The following is a 24,142-nucleotide window of genomic DNA, read 5'->3' as shown; positions in this document are numbered from 1 at the left end:
CACCAATTAATTAGGAAATGATATAATACTTCATTATAATGTATTATAGCTTGTGTTTTATATGATGTTATATCTATCTTATAAATTATTATGATCATTCTCTTTTGCCTACTTTATAATATATTATGGTATAGTTATTTGTGATTGCACTCTATTGTAGCAACCATTACTATATTCAGCAGAATACTCTCTATTATATTTATTATTGTTAAATATTATTTGAAACTTGTTTGATCCATGTTTGAATCATATTCAAATATTATTGGAACATGATTTGAACATGATTGCAAACCTTGCTAGAATATGACTCAAATCAACGTCGATGACTATAAACTTTAAGTACCTTGAATATTTTAATTTGAAATAAACTTTCAAGTATATTTAAAAATAAAGATATATTTCCCTCATTTTCATTATTATTAGGCATATAAAGTCACCTAGAAACGTTTCTCAACTAGCTACTAGAAGAAACTAAGGCTTTGTTTAGGACGACTTTCTTCCTGCTTCTTAAATCAACTTTCTAGTATAAAGCTGCTTTATGAAGCAGTAAGAAAGCTGTCCCAAATGAAGCCTAAATCATAAGGAATGTAAGTCACAATATCATATAACTTTGTAAAAAAATGCCTCTTATCGCTCTCCACTAGGATTCCCGTCTGGGCGATTTCGGCGCTCCTCGGCCCACTAGGGCGTGCGCTCCTCGGTGCTCCAGGGAAGTTTTTTCTTCCCTTGTTTTCTTTTATGTGGTGTTTTTGTGTTTCATTTTGATTTCGTTTTGGCGCCTCCGGCCTTTCTCGCCGAATGGTGGGGAAACGATTGTGCGATCTTGGTTTTTTGGAAGGATCATTCAAATCTAGGTCTTTTCTTGATGCTCTCGCTGGTAGCTCCTCTGTTGGTCATTTTCTTGACCTCAAACCTTCTTCATTTTGTGGTTTACCATCGCTGTGGATTTTGGAGGAAGAAATCAATTGTAATAGACCGTCTTTTATTTCTGGAGTCATTACAACTCCAAATCGCAATATGTCTTCGTCATAGTATTTAGATCGAAGTATTTTATTTACAAAAAAAATTCGTAATTTTTGGACACCGACAAAAATCTTTAAAGAATTTGTACATGTCGGTACAAGTGAAGATTTCGGGACCGATAGATGTCCGTTTTGCAAATCGATTTCATCGATATTTTTTTAAATATTATGATTTGTTTTATAAATATTTTTCTCTAACTTTATGAACCCAAAAATGATTTATTTGAATTTTTATACTAAAGTAATTAATTAAAGTAATTATATAATATTAAATTATTATTTCATTAAAATTTCTTATGTCACTATGTTATTAAAAGTTTTTTAAACCTTATCCCTTAAGTCATTTCGGCAAGAGGTGGTTTTGAGTGTTTTAAGAGAGATTTAGAGGAGAGAGAAAAATAGAATTAAGATTTAGAGGCCGCGGAGCGATTTTCATCTGTCGACACAGTTGGGATAATTGCTCGTCTAGCTATAAGGAATCCATATCCTATTTATGATTTCAAAGATTTTGTATTTTTGATATTTTTTGCTCAAATTTATGTTTTTGTTATCAAAAAATGTGATTAACTTTGTATTGACAAAACTTTCATTGCAAAACTTTTTCTATGTGATAGAGATCATGATTATGAGCATTTTGAGTATTTATTTGAGATGTTTCACTGGATAATTTTGAAAATATAATAATTTTTGTCTACTCTAAAATTTATTTTGACTTCTAAAAATAGCAGTCTAGTACAATAGAAGTCTTAAAATGTCTTTTTTACAATCCATGGTAATTTGATAATTTTTTGAAAATATGTATTTTTGTCTAATAGGATTCTTTGTTGTATACCGTTATAACATTTTTGCATCTTCTTAATTAAGCTCAATTATGCATTATTTATTGGAATGCATTGAAAATGGATGTGGATATGTGCTTGAGTAATAGATGGTCGATATTAGTATTATAGTACTGCGATAATAATATACATGTGTGAAATAAACAAGTAAAGACTTGTTTGACCCATTGTTTGGAAACTGATTGACTTGTACAGGATGATGGGCTGACGGACTTTCCTTTAAATACTATAGTTTGGTATTATCATATACTAATTCACGTGATACACTGATTGAGAGTTACATAGAGATTATTATTGTGCCGACGAGTAAAGAGTGGTGATTCTATTTACTGAGCCAATGATTTACTAACACTAATACTAACATTGCAAAACACCGTGATAGTCATGACTTTTTACTTTTTACTATGACTATTAAAATGCATGTTCTTAGAGGCATTATTCTTATTATTATATAGATTTATTGTAGACTGATTGACCTGTATAGGATGATGGGCTGATGGGATTTCATTTTAATATTATAATTTTGTATTATCATATATTAATTCACGTGATACATTGATTGAGAGTTATACAGAGATTATTATTGTGCCGACGGGTAAATAGTGACGACTCTATTTACTGAGCCAACGATTTACTAACACTAATACTAAAATTGCAAACCACCGTGATAGTCAGGACTTTTTACTTATTTAGTATGACTACTAAAATGCATGTTCTTAGAGGCATTATTCTTATTATTATATAGATTTATTGTACTACACGAATTTACTATTATTGTATTATTTTACTGCTCATACCACTAGATTATTAGTAATATAAATATTGATACTATTTGATACCACTGATTCACTAGACTGATATTATCCATGTGATACACTGGGCACATAATACATTAAAATTGGATAGCATGTGTATATTTTGATATAATTTTACTATATTGATTTGATTTCAACAGTCATTAACGATGTTTTGATTTGACGCTTTATACGATTTTATACTTATTGATATTATGTAGGGCTATCGAAATCGGGTCACGGGTCTGGTTCGGGTTCAACCCAAAATTGACCCGACACTGTTCAACCAGACCCGTTTTTGCAAACGGGTCGGTTTTCCGAACCCTAACCCGACCCGCTTCGGGTCCGGGTCAACCCGAACCCGACCCGCTTCGGGTGTATTTCATTAATTTTTTTATTTAATTCAATTTATTTAAATTTAAATCAAATTAAGGTAAGATTTATTTCAAATAGTTTAAAATAAATCAAAATTAATTTAATTTGGACAACATTGTTTATAATTTTTTGAAATATCATTTACTTATTTCATAAAAATCCTTTAAAACTCTCTTAAATTAATTAAAATCGGGTTGATTTTAGGTTTCTGGGTCAACCCAAACCTACCCGGTTTTACAAACAGGTCGAAATCTCTAACCCGAACCCGACCCGGTTCGGGTTGACCCGAACCCGAAATTTTTTGGTCGGGTTTTCGGGTCGGGTCAAATGTTGACAGCTCTAATATTATGTATACAACGATTACTTTATAGATTTGACATTCATACTAGTTTACTACTTTATTGGCTTTCATTTTGTAGTATTTTATTATTTATAGATTTTAGTGCTAATGCATTTTGATTTTACTATTCTTGTACATATTTAATGATCATATGATTTGATCCTTAATATGCATGATTAAGCTGAGCAATGACCTTGATTATTATAGGATTTTCTGTCATCGTTCCTACTTAGTACAAAATTGATATATGATGTTGACCAAATGTTCTCCTCTGGTTGATGTTGGTGTTGAGTTGCCTGTTATCTCTACCTGGGTGTCCTTCCCTAATCTCCGACCTCATTTGTTCTCCCCATGTATCTTGTTTGGTTTGGGTTCAATTTTTGGTCGGCCTCAAAAGGATATTCAGCTACTTTTGTGGGTTCTCAACCGTCTGTAGCTCATGTGCTTCTTGAGCTTGACATCATGAAATATTATCCCGATAAAGTCTTGTTTGGTCCTAAAAACCTAGGCTATATTCAACATGTGTCGATGGAAACTTTTCCAGCCTTTTGTGCTTCGTGTAAATATTTAGGGCATTTGAGTGGCGATGGCCAGCCTCTTCAGGTTGCCCTGCCAAATGATGTTCCTGTTGTCTCTAAACCGTTGGATGTGAATGTTAGTTGTGAGGGTGATAGGGTGGAAAATTCGATTCCTTGTGATGCCATTGATGGAGCTCTAATTTTGTGTCCCACTGGTGGTAATAACAGGAATGTTCTTGGCAATGACAATATTGTGACTAATTCTGTTGATGTAGTAATTAATAATGTTTCTGAATTGTCTAAGGATTCGAAATTGATTATTGTTGTTGATGAGGCTATTCGGCTTGATGATGAGTTAGGTTGTGTGGTTGTGCCTGAATTGGATGATGTCTCTATGGCTAATGCTGATGCTCTGGATGTTTTGGATAACATGTCGTCTGTTTTGGAGGGGGCTATGGTTCTTGTGGGTTGCTCTAAATTGAATGTCTCCACTTCCGTTGGGGAAGTTGTGGAGCTCGTTAAGCTTGGTTGTGAGTCGTTGAACACTACTAATTGTTGCATGAACTTGATAGTTAGTCCTACTAGTGAGAAGGATGAGGAGGTTTTGGGTGATGATTTTATTTCCTTAAGTTCTGAGGCTGGGGCTTCGGTGGTGCATCTTGTGTCGTCTGAGCTCTACTTTTCTCCCCTTGCTATCTTGGAGCCTTTAGTTGATGTTCCCATTTTTGTCATTTCCAATGCTGGTTTGGTTGCTCACCTAGCGAAGAATAATGTTAGGAGCCAATGCGATTGGTTAGAGGACGACATTTTTTGTCTGATGGGGAAGATATTCAAGAGTTAGAATTGAATGCATATGGTGGTTTTTTTTAAAAATAATGTTAAGCGTAGTTAAAGCAAACCCAAAAAAAAAATGATTTTTCTTTTTGGCGTCTTTCATTTTTGCTTTGCTGGTTTATCTTGTTTTTGGATCTTTGGCAGTATCGTTTTTGGATTTGGACAATGATGAAGCAGGTTTCAATCTTGCAAGCGCTTGGAGGTTCACGGCTTGGTTGACAACTTAGATGGTTCTGTGATCTTTTGGGCAAGAAACTTTTTCAAGCATCTTTTTTATGCCAAACCAGCTTGTGCCAAGAAATTTTTTCAAGAGAAAAGTATAAAAACTTCTAGGAAGTGTGAAATTTGGGGTTCTGGGCATACAACCAAAGGTGATTTTTCTTGGAACTGTTAATATGGATGGTACATTGGACAGAAGCAATGGAAACATCAAAACAGTTAGGAAAGGTCTAATTGTTATCGTTAATAACCATAGAAACCTTCCAATTAAAATTAAACAGATCATAAAACTTTTCAAAATAAACGCTCAGTTCCAACGGCCCAACGATCAAACAGCTAATGGTTGGAATGGCCTTATTAGAAACAAATTTTCTTTCCATTTCTCCCGACAAACCTGGTGACCACTCAAAACCCTAACCCTGGTAACCGTAATTTTTCCTCCATGGCCGCCTCCAAGCCCATCGCTCGCCCGTTAGTCTCTGTCCAGTTCCTTGACGGCGACATGGCCACCGACAGTGTAACCACTGCCTTCTTGCCGGACGTGTTGCGCTCCCCGATCCGCCCCGACATTGTCCGTTTCGTTCACGATAACCTCTCTCGAAATAAGCGTCAACCCTACGCTGTCTCGAGGCGTGCCGGCCATCAGACCTCAGCTGAGTCGTGGGGTACCGGCCGCGCCGTCTCCCGTATCCCTCGCGTTCCCGGCGGCGGTACCCACCGAGCCGGCCAGGGTGCCTTTGGAAACATGTGCCGTGGTGGTCGCATGTTTGGCCCCACCAAGATCTGGCGGCGCTGGCACCGCCGCGTTAACATCAACCAGCGCCGCTATGCAGTTGTCTCTGCCCTAGCTGCCTCAGCCGTCCCTTCCCTAGTCCTAGCCCGCGGTCACCGCATAGAGTCTGTTCCGGAGCTCCCGCTCGTTCTCTCCGACTCCGTTGAGTCCATTGAGAAAACATCCTCGGCCATCAAGATCCTTAAGCAGGTCGGAGCCTATCCGGATGCTCAAAAAGCTAAGGATTCACTGGGGATCCGCTCCGGGAAGGGAAAGATGCGCAATCGTCGCTACATTTCTCGCAAGGGTCCTTTGATCATCTATGGAACTGAGGGTTCCAAGATCGTCAAGGCCTTCAGGAATCTACCAGGAGTTGAGGTTGCCCATGTCGACCACCTGAATATTTTGAAGCTTGCTCCAGGTGGTCATGTCGGGAGGTTCATTATCTGGACCAAATCGGCATTTGAGAAGCTGGATGAGGTATTTGGCACCTTTGAGATTCCTTCAGAGCTGAAAAGGGGTTACGTTCTACCTAGGCAGAAGATGACCAATGCTGATCTTAGTAGGATCATAAACTCTGATGAGGTGCAGTCTGTTGTGAAGCCGATCAACAAGGATGTCAATAGGAAGACGGTGAAGAAGAACCCTTTGAAAAATCTCAGCGCTATGCTCAAGCTTAATCCATATGCAAAAACGGCAAAGAGGATGGCACTGCTTGCCGAGAAACAGAGAGTGAAGGCCAAACAGGAGAAGCTTGACAAGAAGAGGAGTCCGCTTACCAGGGTAACTTTGCTTGTTTAACTGACCATAATTTGTTTCTATTCCTGCTGCCTAATTTCTTACACAATAATGCAGTTTAGGTATTCTTTGTATTTGTTAATTCTTAATTCTCATTGTTGCTAAATGCCATGCGAATGCTATAAAGCTAATGTGATCATTGCTTGTCGTATGATTTTTTCCATTCGTGAATGCGCTATAGCTCCATGATCTGTGCTTCTTTATGGTTACCAGAATGAATGCATGATATGGTCTTGGTGCTTATCAAAATATCAGTCTGTCATGCCCTTGTAATAATCGGATACCTTTTTCATTATATTTGTTTTCTTCTTTTGTACATCCCTCATATCAAAGTTGGAACTTCATCATTTGCTCACACCTTTTTTTTCCGACAAAACTTGTTGGTGCATAATCTTGAAAATGTTGGTATGACAACATCCTTTAGTGTATATTGTCATTGATAGTTGTTAGTCTCTTGTTTTTTAAGTATGCTAAGTCGTAGTCAACATTGAATTTATTTTGGCCTGGTCTTGTCCAACATTGCCCTTTTTAATTTTTATATTTTTATATAGTAAATGATAAAAAATTATCTTTTATATCTTTATTTAAGAAAAGATGATACAAAATTTGATTAAGAGGGCTATTTGATTGGAAGTATTAGGAGTGTAGAGCAAATAAAATGGAGGAATTTTAATATTTCATGTGTTTGATTCGAAGTAAAATAAATTTTAAAAATTTTGTGGGATTTGAATGTTGAAACTCACCCCTTAGTTTATTTTCAATGTCTTCAAAATCCGTTCAATTTGGAAAAAAAAAATTCCAAATACATTGCACTACAAGAGCCTCCCTACAATGCCCGTGCTCGTCGTCACCACGTAATGATTTTGCGGTTCGCAGAATCATTACTCGCTAATGCTTATGAAGCTAAAACATTCCTAATTTCCATCCTTTTGTTTAATTTCCACCCAAATGTTTGAGCTATTTTGAAAGCTGGTGATCTCGAATTCATCCTGAATGTGGAATACTATATTTATTTATTTTGATTTTTGTCCTCTTCGCGTGTAACCATATGCAGGAAGAAGCTGCTAAAATGAAGGCTGCTGGAAGGGCATGGTACAACACAATGATATCTGACAGCGATTACACAGAGTTTGAAAACTTCTCCAAGTGGTTAGGTGTAACTCAGTGATCACTGGTAGCTGGTTTTGGTGATTGTCATTTTCCTTGCTATTTGATATTTTGACTGTCCTGTCCCGTCTCTGTTATTTTTGTGTGTAGATAAGGCTTACTAGGCTTTCTAATTCTTCAAGTTTGTTTCCGTTTATATGTCAAAGCTCGTGGTTATTTTAATAATTTTGTTTATTTGCCGATGATAACATTTGTGCATTATGATTTCATGTGATAATGTGATGATTTATTATATAATCTGTGAGCTTAATGGCTAAACTGAAATTTGCTGATTAGCCAGCTAATGTATTTCTCCTATATCACTTGATCAGTGTTCATTATTTAGGCTCTGTAATTATCTTTTGGAAGCTGCTGTAGAAAACGGTTTGTTAGTGCAGAATTTTTTCTAAAATAGCTGAAAATCATAGTAAGAAAAGTGTCCTAAATGAAGCTTTAGATTTTTTACTGAATATTGTCATGCTGTGGCTCTATATCTGCAGATTGGGCTCATCAAATTTAGTGTATGTTTTCATTGATCTTTAGTTTTAAATTAAAAAAAAAAATCATTATGGGAAATACAAGCTTAATTTTTTACGGACAGAGCACTAAATAAAAAAGAAGTGAGAAAATAACTTAATTTCCTTTTAATTAACAATATCAAAAAGGAATTGAATAGCTTTCACCTATTGTTTAGTTCAAAAGAATATAAGTGGGAAATATATTTTACTTTTTTCTTTTTGAGTTTTTTGGTTTTTCTTCAGTTTTTTTTTTTCTTTTGTTGTTACATGATAGCGAATGATCATCCAATATAGTATTCTCATTTTTTTGTTAAGGTTGCGTGGAAAATTATTAATAGAAAATAATAATAATTGTTCATAATTTTTAGGGCAAACTCTTTCAGCTCTCGAAGCTCTCATCATTGACAAAATATGGCCATTTTTATAGTTCTTTTTTAGAGAATTTGATGAATTTAGCAGAGATTCAAAATACTTAATCAAAGAGTCTATGGTGACCACCTTCATCATAGATCATTAATCTAGTATTTGAGTGCCTTATGACATCACAATTGAATGATCTTAGGGTTTGTTAGATTCATTTTATTGAGCGTTTGATTTGATTATAAGCATGCAATATTTGAATATCATTTAATTTTTAATTAATGTTTAAAAGTTTTCAAATATGCTTCAAATGATTGATTTGAGTTCATTTGGACTCAGATTTGATCATGTGTAGTGTTAATGGGTTCCTTGTTGAGATGCTTTGCTCTATTATAAGTTTGTTGAAATCAAAGTTTGGATGATTATGAATTTAATTTTGAAAGTTTTCAATTCAAATATTGTCTTGAGATTTGTGTCGATTAAGAGAATTTTTTGAAGAAGTATCATTTGCTACCTTTTTCTAGACGCGAAGTTTGTGTTGTTCAAAAATATATGTTGAAGCTTCACACAATTTAATGGCATTAAATTATAATTTTTTAGGCGTCGAAGCATGTTAACTTGGACAGCTTCTTTGGTTTGTAAACAAAGTAAAATCTTTTTTTTTTTTTTTGCTTCTTGGAATATTGGCCATGATAGATAAATATAAAGTTAATCATCTTAATTTTGTACGAAGATCTAGCACACAAACAGAAAGAAGAGATGAGTGCATCGATTATAAGAGGCAAGAATTTTTACGTGAAAAATCTTGAAAAGAGAAAAAATCATAGGGCATTGCCTAGTTGACATGATTCAACTCGTATTGGTGGTTACTTACAAATGATGTCTTTTCTCAGAGGAGAGTGTTGGCTCAAATTAGCAGATATACGCGGTATATAACACAATACATAATCAGAGAATGGCATGACAGCTGGTCCTAACAGAGTATTGGTATGTTCATTTGATTAGTAGGTTCATAGTCGACGGGTAACGGTGGTTGGAAGAATTGTAGTCAACTGGCGACGATGGTCGGAAGGACTGTAGTCGATGGACGATGGTGGTTAGAAGTATCGTAGTCGACGGACGACGGTGGTTAGAAGGACTGTAATTGGCAGGCAACAGTGGTCGGAGGAAGGCTCATTAGTGGCATCCATATGGAGGTCCAACGACGATGGTTGACCATTTGGTGGTGCAGAATTGTCGGTGGTGGTGCCGAGGTAGAGCTTCAACCTCAAAGCTCATCTCTTCATTCTCTTTTTCTCTCTCTCATGTGAAAAATGAGGGGCTATTTATAATTTTTTTTAGAATGACATGAATCAAAGACATGTTAGGAGTGTTATATTGGACTGCTCATAGTGATCCCCTTGATCATGAAGTGTTATCAAGCATTTAAATGCCCTAGAAATTTCATAATTGAGTGATATCATGCTCGTTGGATTTGTTTCATCGAGCCGCTCAATTCAACTATAACATGCCATATTCAAATATCATTTGGTGGTCCAATTAGTGCTCTGAAGCTTCTAAATAGAGTTTGGGCCTTTGATTTGGATTCAATTGGATTGGACAAATTTGATGTCATTAGGTTCATCTCCTTGAGATGTTCAATTTGACTATAAGCTTGCTGAAATTGGATATCTGATGGCCCCAATATTAATTTTTGAAGCCTCAATCTCATATTTGCTTCAAGATTCGTGCTCGATCAAGACAATTTTTTTGGTGGCATATCAGTTGCCTCCTATTTTCAGGCGTCAAAACTTGTAGTGTAAAAAAATATAAATTTGTACTTTTTTGAGTTACTTGTGATGAAAAATTACAATTATAAGGCACGACCACCTCCTTGATGTCAATGTGAACCTCCACTCATCATAAACTATATAAAATATCCTTAATTATGATATTTCTTGAACTGGGTGCACTGACTGAAACAATAATTTTTGCCCAAAATTCTCTAAACTTATTTTAAAATTAGTTGTAGGATATTTATTGTGTATTGAATCTGCTAAAATTATTTTTTGATCAAATATAAAATAGAAGTTTTATTTTTTTTTAAAAAAGAACTTTTCTTCAGTTAGGAAAAGGTCATTTTGCTCTAAACTCATTTTAAAATTAGTTGTAGGATATTTATTGTGCATTGAATCAGCTAAAATTATTTTTTGATCAAATATAAAATAGAAGTTTTATTTTTTTTTAAAAAAGAACTTTTCTTCAGTTAGGAAAAGGTCATTTTGAAGAAATTAAATTTTTAACAAAACTTCAAGAGGTTTATTACTAAAAAATCCTATTATTTACATTTCTAGGAAATAGCATAAACATAAAGCTTAGAAGAACTTTTTATTGTATATATATATATATATAGTTCCAAGTTATTCATGCACTAATAATGCAGGAATAGTGTTCGGAATATATTTTGTGGCTTTTTAAAATAGGGAAAAATACTTAAAAAATTATGAAAATTTTTAGAAAAAATATCCTATAAATTGTGCTTCAAAGAAAAACTCAATATTTATACAAGGTTTTCATGTGCAATTGGCTAGAATGGTTCATCACATAAGGGTTTAATTTAAATAGGCTTGAAGGGTTTCCATGCGTCCGAAAGAAATAGAAATGAGGAGGGCCAACCTTGATGACTGTACGATCTACAAGCACATACAGGATTTGTCCAAATTCAAAAGATTTTATACTTCAATTTGTTACATTCTACAATCACATTTATGATTTATTCAAATTCTTGAAAAAATTACACTACAATCCGAGCAAAGGTTTACAGTTGTCACCGCCATCGCCAACATCACCCTTGGCACCTACCATCACCACCACCGCCAGCCACCACTACACCCTGGTTGCTGGCCACCACTGCCACCCCCATAGCCGGCCAGTACTGCTAGTGATCGCCACTGTCGCCCACCGCCGCCTCATCTTTAGATTTTACCCTACTTAGATTTTACTTCAAACCAATCAAGAAAAAAAATCAAAAAATAGTTAACCTCATTTATTTTACACTCATTCAAACAACACCAAAGTATTCCTTTTGCGCATTCCTTTTACACTACGTTCCTTTTATATTTCATTCTGTTTTAGCCAACCAAACATCCCCTTGAATAAGTTTGGGAAACTTTTCATTGTATAATTTTTGGTATGTTGTAGAATAGAGAATTCTGAGCATTTTCACAGGAAAAAATCAATGTTTTACTTAATTTGCTAATTATAATGATATTAATAGGATGTGCTATAAGTAAGATAAAAGCCCCAAAATGTTATTATAAACGATCTCTATGATGATTTTATATTTTGTCAACATTAAGCATATGTATAAACACTTCCCCTTAAGACACTAAGATTGTCGTACATGTGAGTATTTTATGCATTCCTATGCTATGTTAATATTGCCTTTAAATGTTGAAATTGTCGAGTTACTGTTTAGATATGCTGGAACTATTAAGGCTGTTGGTTATACATGTTGAAAATATCAATATTTATGTAATGCTAGTTTACGTCGAAAATGCTATTTTTTCATGTTCATGTGCTTGAAAAGTGTCATAAAAGGGGACGAATGGTGGGGAATGTGCGAATGAGATGCATGTGCAATACAAGTGAAGTTATAAGGGACTTTACATTCATGTATGTGTATATATTCATATATTCCTTCATCTATTGTGAATATATGAGATGAGCAAGTGAAGGTATAAGTGAAAGTGAAGTTAGAAGAAGAATCACGATGTATATAATTTCTCTATCTGCCTTGAACAAACACGAGATGACAAAGTGGAGTTATAAGGAGAAGTGAATGTAAAAGGAGGTATTGGTAAGTGTAAATTTTATGTTATTTGTCATTTCATGTTGTATATGATGCTATTTTTATTTTGACATCATGCTTAGTGAAATATTTATGTTAAATAACCAAGTTTATGCTAAACTGTGAAATGTTGGTTTATGCTAAACTGTGAAATGTTGCCTCTGTTCTAAAGTCTTATTCAAGTGATTCATATTCTCTTATCATTATATGTCCATATCCACAACATTTGTTTTGAACGCTAAAATAAAATTGTTAAGTACGCCATGCAATGTAAAAGTTAGGATAGCCCACTTTTAAATGTAATCCATTATTTATATACTATAGTTTTATATAAAAAGCCATTTCCTATATAACTCCATTGAATTATGTAGTAGTAGGTTTTGAATGACTTACTAAACATGCGATTGCTCATTATTTGACTTTATAAATATTTTTAAGAAAAAGTAGCCCTTGTTTTGTAGATCGGATTGCTAGAGATTGTTGATTTGATTGGGCTTCAATGTTAGATATGTTTAGCACATACATTTTTTTGTAGATCATAGACAATGCTCTTTTTAATGAGATATAAATAAAAGCATGATTGATATATATATATAACATTGGCACGATATGATTCGTTAGAGTATAATGGATTATTTAGGATCAAGTTGTGACAATTTATATTTATTTGCCTATACTTTTAAAAGCTCTTTTTTCAATTAGTTCTAAATTGCTTTTCAAAAAATAATTTTTTTAAACATAAAATTTTAAAAAAGTACATACAAAATGTTATCAACATATGCATTGTTTTATATTGATAAATTTTTCTAACATAAAAATCATCAAAAGGATGTCTCAAACAAAATCATAATCTTTGTACAATATCGTTATTGGTAATCTGATTTTGTCTGATGTTGTGCTTGTATTCAACATTATATAATATTTCCATTCAAGTACTAAATCACAAGTAATAAAATTTATGAAGGCTGCTTTCTTAAGCCATTTAAATAGAAAGTATTTAAATTGAATACAGATAATGCGTCATACCGCACTCACTCAATACAACCTTTTTTTCTTTTATTTTTTTTGTAATGGATCCCAATTGGCAATTGTGTGGCAAATAGTTATGTTTAAAAAAAAAAAAAATCTAATTTTAAATTCGATCAGATTCATTTACAAAAATTATTGTAACAAATAAGGAGAAATTTAGGTAAAAGTACATTTTGAAGCCATTGAATTTAAGTTCCTATGAGTTCAAATAGTAATAAACTGATTAATAATATATTTTATTGATATCAAAATAAGTTTATCCTGATTAAATTTTGATGAGAAGATTTTAACACGATTTTTTTCATTTATGTCAATCACGACATTGCTATAACATCATAAAATATAAGAATCATCTTCATTGTTATAAATTGCTTTGTAACAGAGCAATAATTGGTCAGGAGGCATCATTATATTATTCAGGGGTAATGGTTAGAGGACTGCAGTTGGGCGATAGTGATCAAAGGATCATAATTGGTCAACTATGGTTGGAGAACCGCAATCAAATGACAATGAAAGGAATGATTATAGTCAAGCGAAAGTTGGTCTAAGGGTCATAATTAGATGAAGGCGGTTAGAGGACCGTAACTAGGCTACAATATTTGGAATGATCATAATCATGTGATGGTCTAAGAACCGAACTAGGGTGACTAAGGTTATATGATTATAATCAGATCATACCAGAGATCAAAGGACTGTAATTAAACCACAATGATAAACAAAATTTTGATAAGAAAATTGTAAATTTAAATTTTAAATTCATCTCAATCAAATTTTGATAAGAAAATTTAACTCAATTTTCTTTTCATTTACATCAATCTTGACATTATTATAAAATAATAAAACATAACAATCATCTCCACTGATATAATTTGCTTGGCAACATAGCAACAACTAGTTAAGGGCATTCATTCCCCCTTCCATTGCTCGGCTTGATTTTATCCTTCAGGTAATGTCTTATTCATGCATTCAAAGTAATACTAACCATTTAGGATTCATAGGCGACTCTACTTTGCTCATGAATATGGTATTTAAATTCCTTGGCTTTGCAGTTTTTGTTTGGAAGCCAAATTACTATTAAAAGCAATTAGTTTTTACAAAAGCATCTGTTGCAGGCTTTGTTGGTCTAATTTTCATCAAAACCAATGCTGAATTTTCTTCTAAGAACAAATCCAGTTCATCTTTTTAGATGATTTTTGATGCCCGGGTGATTTTCAAGATTTCTGCATCCTGAGTTCTTTGTGATTTAGATGCCCTTTTTCTCTTTTGTTTTTGCTTTCTTTTTGTTTAGCAGCTTTTGTTGATAGGATTTTATCATTTGCTACATGTTTCTGTGTTGGCATCTAATTTTCTGTTTCATTGTATTACTTTCATTTATCAATGATATGGGTTAAGGCCCCAAATTCTCCCAAAAAAAAAAAAAAAAAACTTTTTCTCTTTTGCATCTAACATGACAGCATCAAAGCAATTGATTTTGTTTATCATAAGCCAAAATAAGAGTAAAACATGAAAAAGCTAAGATTGACCACTGTATTAAACTGTATAGGTAGGATGGAGAAGGAAAGAGAAATAAATAGTAATTCCTTTCAAGAAGATGGAAATAGTGGCTGGAAAAGCAAAGAAAAAGGTGGAAATGAAAAGAGAAAGCAGCACGTGCCCTTCTTCAAGCTTTTCTCCTATGCAGATTCAACAGATATTATTTTGATGATTGTGGGAACAGCTGGAGCAGTGGCAACTGGGGCCACTATGCCTCTTGCTGCGGTGATAATGGGAAACATGACTCATGCTTTTGGAGCAGATACAGATATCAGTCATGTGATTCATGATGTTTCCGAGGTGCATATCGCTCTTCCAAAATGCTCCGTATGAAACCCCTTAAGTAAAATAAAGCTAATTCTTAAACATCGATGTGCCTTTTAGTGTGATGGCTGGAATTTCCGTAATAAACTCCGCAGTTAAGCGTGCTCATCCCAAAGCAATTTTGGGCTGGGTTAACTACTGAGAAGTTACACTAACAGAACAAAACCGTGAGGCTCTTAGGCCAAAGTAGACAATATCTCAATAGTTAAGAGTTTGAGCTGTTACACTCTGAACATTTATCTTTTTTTAAGGCCTCTACTAAACATGAAACTAGCCCATGTGTTTCTTGCAATTTCTCTGCATGAGTGAATGAGTGAATGAGAGAAGCGTTGTTTATTTCTCAAAAAGATTATAAATGCAATGCATAAGAAATTTTAATAAATCATTAAAAGATATTGAACCTTGTTTGTAGGTTTGTCTTCAGTATGTCTACTTGGCAATTTGGGCAGTGGTTGCATCATTTCTTCGTAAGTATATTACATTAATAGCTAATAACAAATTGAACTATGTGCTAGTGCTTAGAATAAATCCTCACTTTTTGTTAGAGTTGGCTTGCTGGATGATCACTGGAGAAAGACAGGCAACAAGAATAAGGAAGTTATACTTAAATGCTTTATTAAACCAAGAGATTGCATTCTTTGACAATCAAATAAGTACAGGAGAAGTTGTAGAGAGGATGTCAGGGGACACCATCCTTATCCAGGATGCCATGGGTGAAAAGGTAACAAAACAAAAATAGTTAAATGAAGAAAGAAATTGCAATCAACTATATGGGTAATTGTGATTCTTTTACTATTTATCCTTTTCAGGTTGGTAAATACATTCAGCTGACGTCAAAGTTCTTCATTGGTTTCACAGTTGCATTTATTAAAGGTTGGCTTCTCACCTTAGTCATGATTTCCACTATCCCTCCTATTTTGTTATGCAATGCTTTCATGTCAAAAATTACAATCAAGATTGCTTCAAGTGGACAAAAGGCCAATACAGAAGCATCTATAATTATACAACAAACAGTCAGCTCAATTAGAACTGTGAGTAAAACTGCCATTAATCCATGGTTAAGGAGGATTAATCCATAGAACTAAAAATAGACGCACTTCCTTGTGAATCGCTTCTTCTCAGGTAGCTTCATTTACTGGGGAGAATGTATCAGTGAATAAGTTTGAAAAGGCACTAGAGAATGCCTATAGATCAACCATTTACGAGGGCATTGTTGTTGGATTGAGCAATGGTATGGCATTGATTTTGTCATATAGTGCACTTGCTTTAGGCTTTTGGTATGGAGCAAAATTGATACTGGATAAAAGCTACACTGGTGGAGAAATCATTAGTGTTATATTTGCCGTCATATTTGCTTCAAAGTAAGTTTCTAACCCTTGATAAATCTTACTCATGTATACATACATATAAATGCAATATTAAAGAATAATAATAGTTTCAAATATGAATTTGAACGGTAGTAACGGTAGTGTCTTGACCTGTGCCACAAAACCTAAAATCTATGCAATAAAATAAGCAATTCTTAATTTTCAGTCACTTGACAGGCTTAGTCATATGCAGGCGTAAACTTTTTTAAAGTTGATTTTTTACTTTGTTGAAGTTTTTTTTATCAAATTGATAAATTAGTGAAAGAAACATCTACATCCGCAACATATTTTTCAGTGTGCGAATGGTTTTTGCCAACACTTATAACTGATTATACCAAGGCATACATATTACACAATGTACTATTAAAAAAATTGTATCCATAATCTAACTTTAGTCCTATATGAGTGTTCTATTACAAATTATATAAAATATTTTGTAATTTTACATGAAATGTTCCATGTGTTCTCATTAAGTTGTTAGTATAGTGTCAAATTTGATCATGCATAAATATTAATCACCTGAACTCAATTTTTACCCAAGTAATAATAAAGATAAAAATCAATTGAACAAACTGGTTTAATGAAATATACAATAATGAGTAGCAACGGTTAGCCAATTGTGTGATGAAATACAATCTAAAAATTAATCAGCGTGAACAACTTAGTAAATAATGCCCGATGAGTTAGTTTGTGAAGTTAATCTACATCACTTGGCAAAGTAATACTATACCTTATTTTCTATATATATGGATATGCTAATCCCATGATTATCATTATGAGTAATTAGCACCCAATATCCAATTTTCCAGCTCTATTGAAGAGGCAACTCGATGCATGACATCATTTGCTGAGGGCCAAGTTGCTGCACATAGGATTTTTCAGATCATCAATAGAAAACCAAAGATTAATGCTTCAGACATAGCAGGAACAAAATTGGATGTTATACATGGGGACATAGAATTTAAAGACGTTTACTTCAGTTATCCATCCAGACCCAAAGACAACATTTTAACAGGATTGTCAATTTTCATTCATGGCGGCACAACTGTAGCATTGATCGGAGAGAGTGGAAGTGGAAAATCAACGATAATCAGCTTGATTGAAAGGTTTTATGACCCACAAGATGGTGAGGTTCTCATTGATGGTATCAATATAAAAAAATTTCACCTTAGATGGCTCAGGCAAAAAATTGGGCTAGTTAGCCAGGAGCCTATTCTCTTTGCATCGTCAATTAGAGATAATATTTCATATGGAAAGAATGATGCAACTATTGAAGAGATCAAAGTTGCCACTCAGTTAGCTAATGCTTCAAGGTTCATCAATATGTTGCCTCAGGTTGTCCTAAACCTTAAAAAAAAATCATTCTATTCAATATATTATATGTATATCAACAAATATATAATGTGTTATAAATCGAGATGGTCATACTTCTCAGGGACTAGATACTATGGTTGGTGAGCATGGTACTCAATTATCAGGAGGACAAAAGCAAAGGATAGCCATTGCAAGAGCTATTTTGAAGGACCCAAGAATATTGCTATTAGATGAAGCCACTAGTGCGCTTGATGTGGAATCAGAACAAGTAGTACAAGAGGCACTTGATAGAGTCATGACAAATCGCACTACTGTTATAATAGCTCATCGCCTAACCACTGTGAGAAATTCAGATTCTATAATAGTTATGAACCAAGGTTCAATTCTTGAAAAGGGTACTGGTCTGTTAGTAATTATTATTTGCTTTGTCTTTCTTTTGCTTGCCAAAATTGAGAAACTACTCCATAATTGATTTCTATAGCTTATTTGTAATTCTGAGTTTTATATTGGCTAGGTTCTCACTCTGAGTTAATAAAGGACCAAAATAGTGCTTACAGCCAGCTCACTCAAACACAACTAATTGAGGAATCAATAGATAAGGATGGAGTTCATTATCAAGCTATTGGAGACAATAACAAAACTGCTGGAGAAATAGGTGTCTACCAACATCAACCATTAAAAAGCCCCCTTAGTATAAAATCGTCTTTTGAGCCTTCCAGCCACAGTTTAATTTACGTTGGGCCTACTTTGCCTGAAAGAGATGATTTGCAAGAAAGAGCACCAGGGAAATCAAAAGCTGATTTCCACTTGAAACAATCAAAAAAAGTACCTCTCCGTCGCCTCGCCTATCTTAACAAGGAAGAGATCCCAATTTTGCTTGCTGGATCAATGGCTGCTATTATCAATGGGCTCAAGAGTCCCATGAGAGCATTAATGACATCTACTTTCATCACAATTTTTTATTCGTCGCCAGATAAGATTAAGAGAGATTCAATAATATGGTCAGCTACATACTTGGCATTTGGTGTGGCTAATCTAGTGGCAATTCCAATAAGATCATACTTATTTGCAGTTGCTGGGGCCAGTTTGATTAGAAGAGTTAGATTGATGGCATTCAAAAAAGTTGTCAATATGGAAATAGCATGGTTTGATGATACTGAGAACTCCAGTGGAGCAATTGGTTCAAAGCTTTCCTCAGATGCGGCTACCTTAAAAAGTATTGTTGGCGATTCACTGGCTCTACTTGTTCAAAATACAACCACCTTAATTGGTGGCTTGACACTTGCTTTGCTTGCTAGCTGGCAGCTTTCGCTCATTGTCTTGGCGTTGCTACCCTTTATAAGCCTCAAAGGATGCATTAGAATGAATTCTAGGAAAGGATTCAGTGCTGATGCAAAGGTTTGCAACTATATTCCATGTAAAAAAAAATTATTTTAAGCATTTAAGAGCAAGTAAGGTTACCAAAAAAATCAATAAATTAATAAAACCTTTCACTGTTCAAACCAGTAATTAACATTTGAAAATGGTTTCAGATGATGTATGAAGAAGCAAACCAGGTGGCTAATGATGCTCTGAGAAACATAAGGACAGTTGCTTCATTCTCGGCTGAAGAAAAGATAATGGAGCTATACAATAAGAGGTGTAAAGCACCTATTAGTGCTGGAATTAAACATGGATCTACTAGTGGACTAACTTTTGCAGTTTCCTTCCCTTTAACATTTTGTATCAATGCTGCCATCTTTTATGCTGGGGCTCGCCTTATCAATAATGGAAGCATAACATTTGGACAAGTTTATCAGGTATACATGGTTCATCTCACGAATTACTTGTTGAATTAATAATAGGTAAATTTGACAATGATTCATAGAAATTGAAAAAACTATGTATAGTTACTGAAGGGATATATAAGGAACAAAAAAATATTTAAAAATAATTCGAACACATAGATTTCCATTGCAAGTAATCTTCTATAATAGGTTTAAAAAATAAAAATGAAAGAAAAATTAATTATTAGTGGGTGTAGAAAAGAATACAACTTATTTACATTTCCTTTTGATATATATATATAAACCAACTTAGAAATATGAGTTTTTATGGAATTTCACTTACTCTTCTCTTTTTTCCTTTCCTCTTTCATAAGCTTGTTGTTGTCTATTTTTTAAATTGAGAATAAATATAAATTATCACATGTGCTTGTCAGCTTTTAAGTTCCTTAGCCACACCTTCAACTTAAATGACGTACTTGTGTAGTCTAGTTGCTATACTTCAGTATTTGATGCAATTGCTTCAGAAGTAGGGCACCGTTGAGTAGAAAACATCACATTTTGTTCATCAGTTGAGCCAAACTAAGCCTCGCATATCTTTTATTGAGTGAATATCCTTTATATCATAATTTTATAATTTAAATTGTATTGCTTTTTTAGTTATATTTACAAGCTTCTTTTTTTTTTTTTTACAGATTACACTTTTTAGATGCTTCCTGTTACCACATCAGTACTGTTGCACTTTTATATTAATAATTCCCATTTGTTGCTTCAACATTCATTGCAGGTTTTTTATGCCGTTCTCATGACAACTAATGAAGTTTCTATATCAAGATCCTATCAACCTGACCTCAATAAAGCTAAATATGTTGCAGCTTCTATTTTTACAGCTCTTGATCGTAAATCTAAAATAGATCCAAGCAACGATTCTGGATTGACCTTAGAAATGATCAAGGGTAACATTGAGTTCCAACATGTTAGTTTCAAATACCCCACAAGGCCAGATGTCGAAGTTTTTCGTGACATATGCTTGTCTATTCAATCTGGAAAGGTTATATGATGCATAAAAAAGAAATAGAATGATAAAAGTGAATAAAGTTTCAATCTCTAATACTAGTTATATTTAATTTTGTTAGGTTATTGCATTTGTCGGGGAGAGTGGAAGTGGAAAATCTACTGCTATAGCATTGCTACAGAGGTTTTATGACCCTACTTCAGGCCATATATTGCTAGACGAAACAGATATACAGAAGTTTCAGTTACGATGGTTAAGACAACAGATGGGATTGGTGAGCCAAGAACCAATTTTGTTTGATGATACTATTCATGCCAACATTGCATATGGAAAGGAAGGGAGGGCAAATGAGACAGAGATTATAGCTGCAGCAGAGTTAGCAAATGCCCACAAATTCATATCAAGTTTGAATCAGGTGAGTTGAGTCTGTAAAATAGCCAATTACATTCTCATTTAAACATCGTAGAATTTATCTTTTAAATATTTAATCCATAACTATCTTATAAACTAATTTGTATAAATGAATCAACCTAGGTCGAAAGTTCACTGATTCAAGCCAAGTTGGCTCAAAATCAAAACATAAGCATTGATGTCAACATTGGTGCTTCAAGAATACTATATCTAGATGAATAACATCAATTAAAATGAGGTTGCACTAATAAATGATTAAATGAATCAATGGACCTTGATAGTAATATGAATAGCAAATTTTGCATAATTAAATTTGGAAAGAAAGTATATTCACCATACCTATGATTGAAATAAAAAATTATGCTTATAATTTGGACAATGTTATCTTATGTGAATTTGGCTGAGCCCTTGTATTCACACTATAAAAGGTCATCAAACATTAATAAGAGCCTATTTAGTTGATAGGCTAGTCTTAAGCTCAATAGGTTAGTCATAAGCTCAAAAGGGATTAGCCTGTTTGAGCTGATGTCCATTATGGTTGAGCATTAAGGCTTTAAAGTATTGTTTTTAAAATTTAAATAGATAGCATGGCTCATTTGATACCCAAACTACTAGCTATATATATGTGCCTATAAATGCGTATGTTTGCATGTGCACTCATGTGTGAATGACACCCAAAATCACTAGTTCTAGATAGTTGCATGATTGCGAATATGTGTGCTCCCATGTGCACTAGTGTGTGTGTGTTTGTGCATGCAAGAGAGAGACGTCCCAATCCATTACTTCTATATGTGTATGCACGCTCTCAAATGTATGTGTGCATGTGCACATAGACTTGCCTTTTCATTATCCCACCTCATTGAATTGAAATAAGACAATTCACTTTATTAACTATATTGCATCCACTGAAGTCATAATATGGTTTGCTAAAATGAAGCAATGAGCGACAAGCATGCTTATATGTTCTTCTAATCTTTGAAAAAAAATATTGCAGGGATATCAAACTGTGGTGGGAGAGCGAGGGATTCAACTATCTGGTGGACAGAAACAAAGAGTAGCAATTGCACGTGCTATAGTAAAACAACCAAAGATTTTGCTCCTAGATGAAGCAACTAGTGCACTGGACATGGAATCCGAACGAATTGTTCAAGATGCATTAAATCACGTGATGGTGAATCGAACGACATTGGTCATTGCTCATCGACTAGCCACAATAAATAATGCAGATCATATTGCGGTAATTAAAGATGGAGTGATAGTAGAACAAGGAAAACATGAAACCCTTGTCAACATTAATAATGGTGTATATGCCTCCATGATAGCACTTAATTCAACTATCTCCTCATAGTTTCATTCCTATTATGAATTGCTATTGCCAATTTGAAAGTGGTTTGCCATATTGAAAATTCCACCGTCCTATTTTTAGTTTCATAGAGGGAAAATATATATATCAAAGCTCTAGAGGCAAAATTACATTAGGAGTGCAAGAGAAATCATACTCAGAACAAAAAAAATATTTTATGAAATCTACAAGGTAGTCAAATTTTATCTTAAGACATTGATTTTGAATGTTGTCATGTTAAAAAAAAATCTTGTAGTTTTTATATGTATGTCATGTAATTTTGATAAGATATTATATTATTTGGAGAATCCATTTTGGTCTTGATGTATTTTTACATCAGAGCTCATAATATAATTTTTCACCTTCATAAATATATTAATTGCACCTTTCTAATATTATCTTGTACAAAAAGGGTCCATATATATAAATCACTCCTAATTTCAAAAGAGGAAGAAAAATAAAAAATTAGGAAAAAATTACTGATGAGTTGGCTATCCCCTGCATGGAGTTATCGAATTTACTTGTTCCATTAAGGGAAAAACATTATCTATTTTTAACAATCTTGAAATTTGCAGCCAAGATAATGAATCACATCTTTTCATTATTTTTGCAGTTAACATTTCATAAAGCACCAACAGAAATAACGATAATGAGTAAATATAAGGTCTCCTATGTTAGCTTGAAGATTATGGGCTCCAAAAATTTGCACCCCGGTCTCTCCATGGCCCCTTTCTTTCTTCGGGTTGTTGAGGAGAGTTTTAATGAGTAAGTTCCGAGCCAAATTTTCAGAAGGCATATTAGGTTTTAAATAAGACATTACCCAGATATTTCACCCTCATTTTAAGAGAACTTTATGATATGAGTTCAGGTTTTGATAGGTGTAAGCCCTCATAATTATTTACTCATTTTAATAGAGAGAGAGAGAGAACTTTCGATTAAGTCTAGTCGTCAAATAGGTACTTAGTATCCACAGATATATAGTATCCAGCATATGGTAGCAACATGATTCAGTATTTGAAAATTTTAATATTTAAATTAGAAATTTACCACCTTGTACTTAAAGTAGATGGTGGGAGGAATGATGATAGACCCGATCAACATCCCATAGTTCTGTCGTCATGGGTCATCATGGTCCTAGTCTACTTAGTTAGAGGAGATAGTCGACCCAACCTAACAGAATGATAATAAACCCTAATTTAATGGTGTTATTTGACGAAAAAATATCAAGTCAAAGGGTCCTGATCATAGCCATTTACCTGTGGTGCCATTTAGTGGCGAAATCATCAGTTAAAGGACACATGTTACGTCCATACTAGCAAAAGACGATTTGAGAATGAATCCTAGTGATATTCTCGATCAGATATTTGCTCTTTGTGAGTTAAAGTAACTTTCAGATTTATCCACCTCGACAAACTGTTGAGGAGGGTGGGTGAGTATTTTGCTTTAAGTCTTTTCATGTTTTTATTTCAATTTTAAATATCTTAGGTTTAAATGACATTTGATTTTTGAATTTTCATAAAAATTTGGGAGGCATCTTTAAATATTTGGGGTCAGGTTGATATTTCCTATCAATACGACCATCATCAGGATATTAATGAGCCATTTCAATTTTGTTGGCCGAACCTTGTCGACTCTATCTACTTGCCGACAATGGATCAGGATCGTTGTCGGCTTTATGCC

At 33.9% G+C, this 24,142-nt stretch overlaps 2 protein-coding genes across 2 annotated transcripts; both read left to right on the top strand.

Annotated features, from left to right (window-relative positions):
* Window positions 1–5,251: 5,251 nt before the first annotated feature.
* On the top strand, window positions 5,252–7,915 carry LOC110110037 (60S ribosomal protein L4-1-like). The gene is made up of 2 exons (XM_020841326.2): window positions 5,252–6,496; window positions 7,566–7,915. Exons 1-2 carry the CDS (start codon window positions 5,384–5,386, stop codon window positions 7,677–7,679), a joined length of 1,227 nt encoding a protein of 408 aa, XP_020696985.1. The 5' UTR covers window positions 5,252–5,383; the 3' UTR covers window positions 7,680–7,915.
* Window positions 7,916–14,993: 7,078 nt separating this feature from the next.
* On the top strand, window positions 14,994–22,511 carry LOC110110023 (ABC transporter B family member 11-like). The gene is made up of 12 exons (XM_020841308.2): window positions 14,994–15,226; window positions 15,663–15,717; window positions 15,796–15,971; window positions 16,060–16,281; window positions 16,373–16,611; window positions 17,427–17,952; window positions 18,053–18,326; window positions 18,446–19,329; window positions 19,464–19,730; window positions 20,482–20,745; window positions 20,831–21,124; window positions 22,115–22,511. The coding sequence occupies exons 1-12, from the start codon at window positions 15,095–15,097 to the stop codon at window positions 22,466–22,468; spliced, it is 3,687 nt and encodes a 1,228-aa protein (XP_020696967.1). The 5' UTR covers window positions 14,994–15,094; the 3' UTR covers window positions 22,469–22,511.
* The last annotated feature ends 1,631 nt before the right edge of the window (window positions 22,512–24,142 follow it).

This window comes from Dendrobium catenatum, unplaced genomic scaffold (assembly GCF_001605985.2).
Source record: "Dendrobium catenatum unplaced genomic scaffold, ASM160598v2 fragScaff_scaffold_133, whole genome shotgun sequence".
NCBI lineage: Eukaryota > Viridiplantae > Streptophyta > Magnoliopsida > Asparagales > Orchidaceae > Dendrobium > Dendrobium catenatum.
This window is presented reverse-complemented; position numbering and strand designations above follow the sequence as displayed.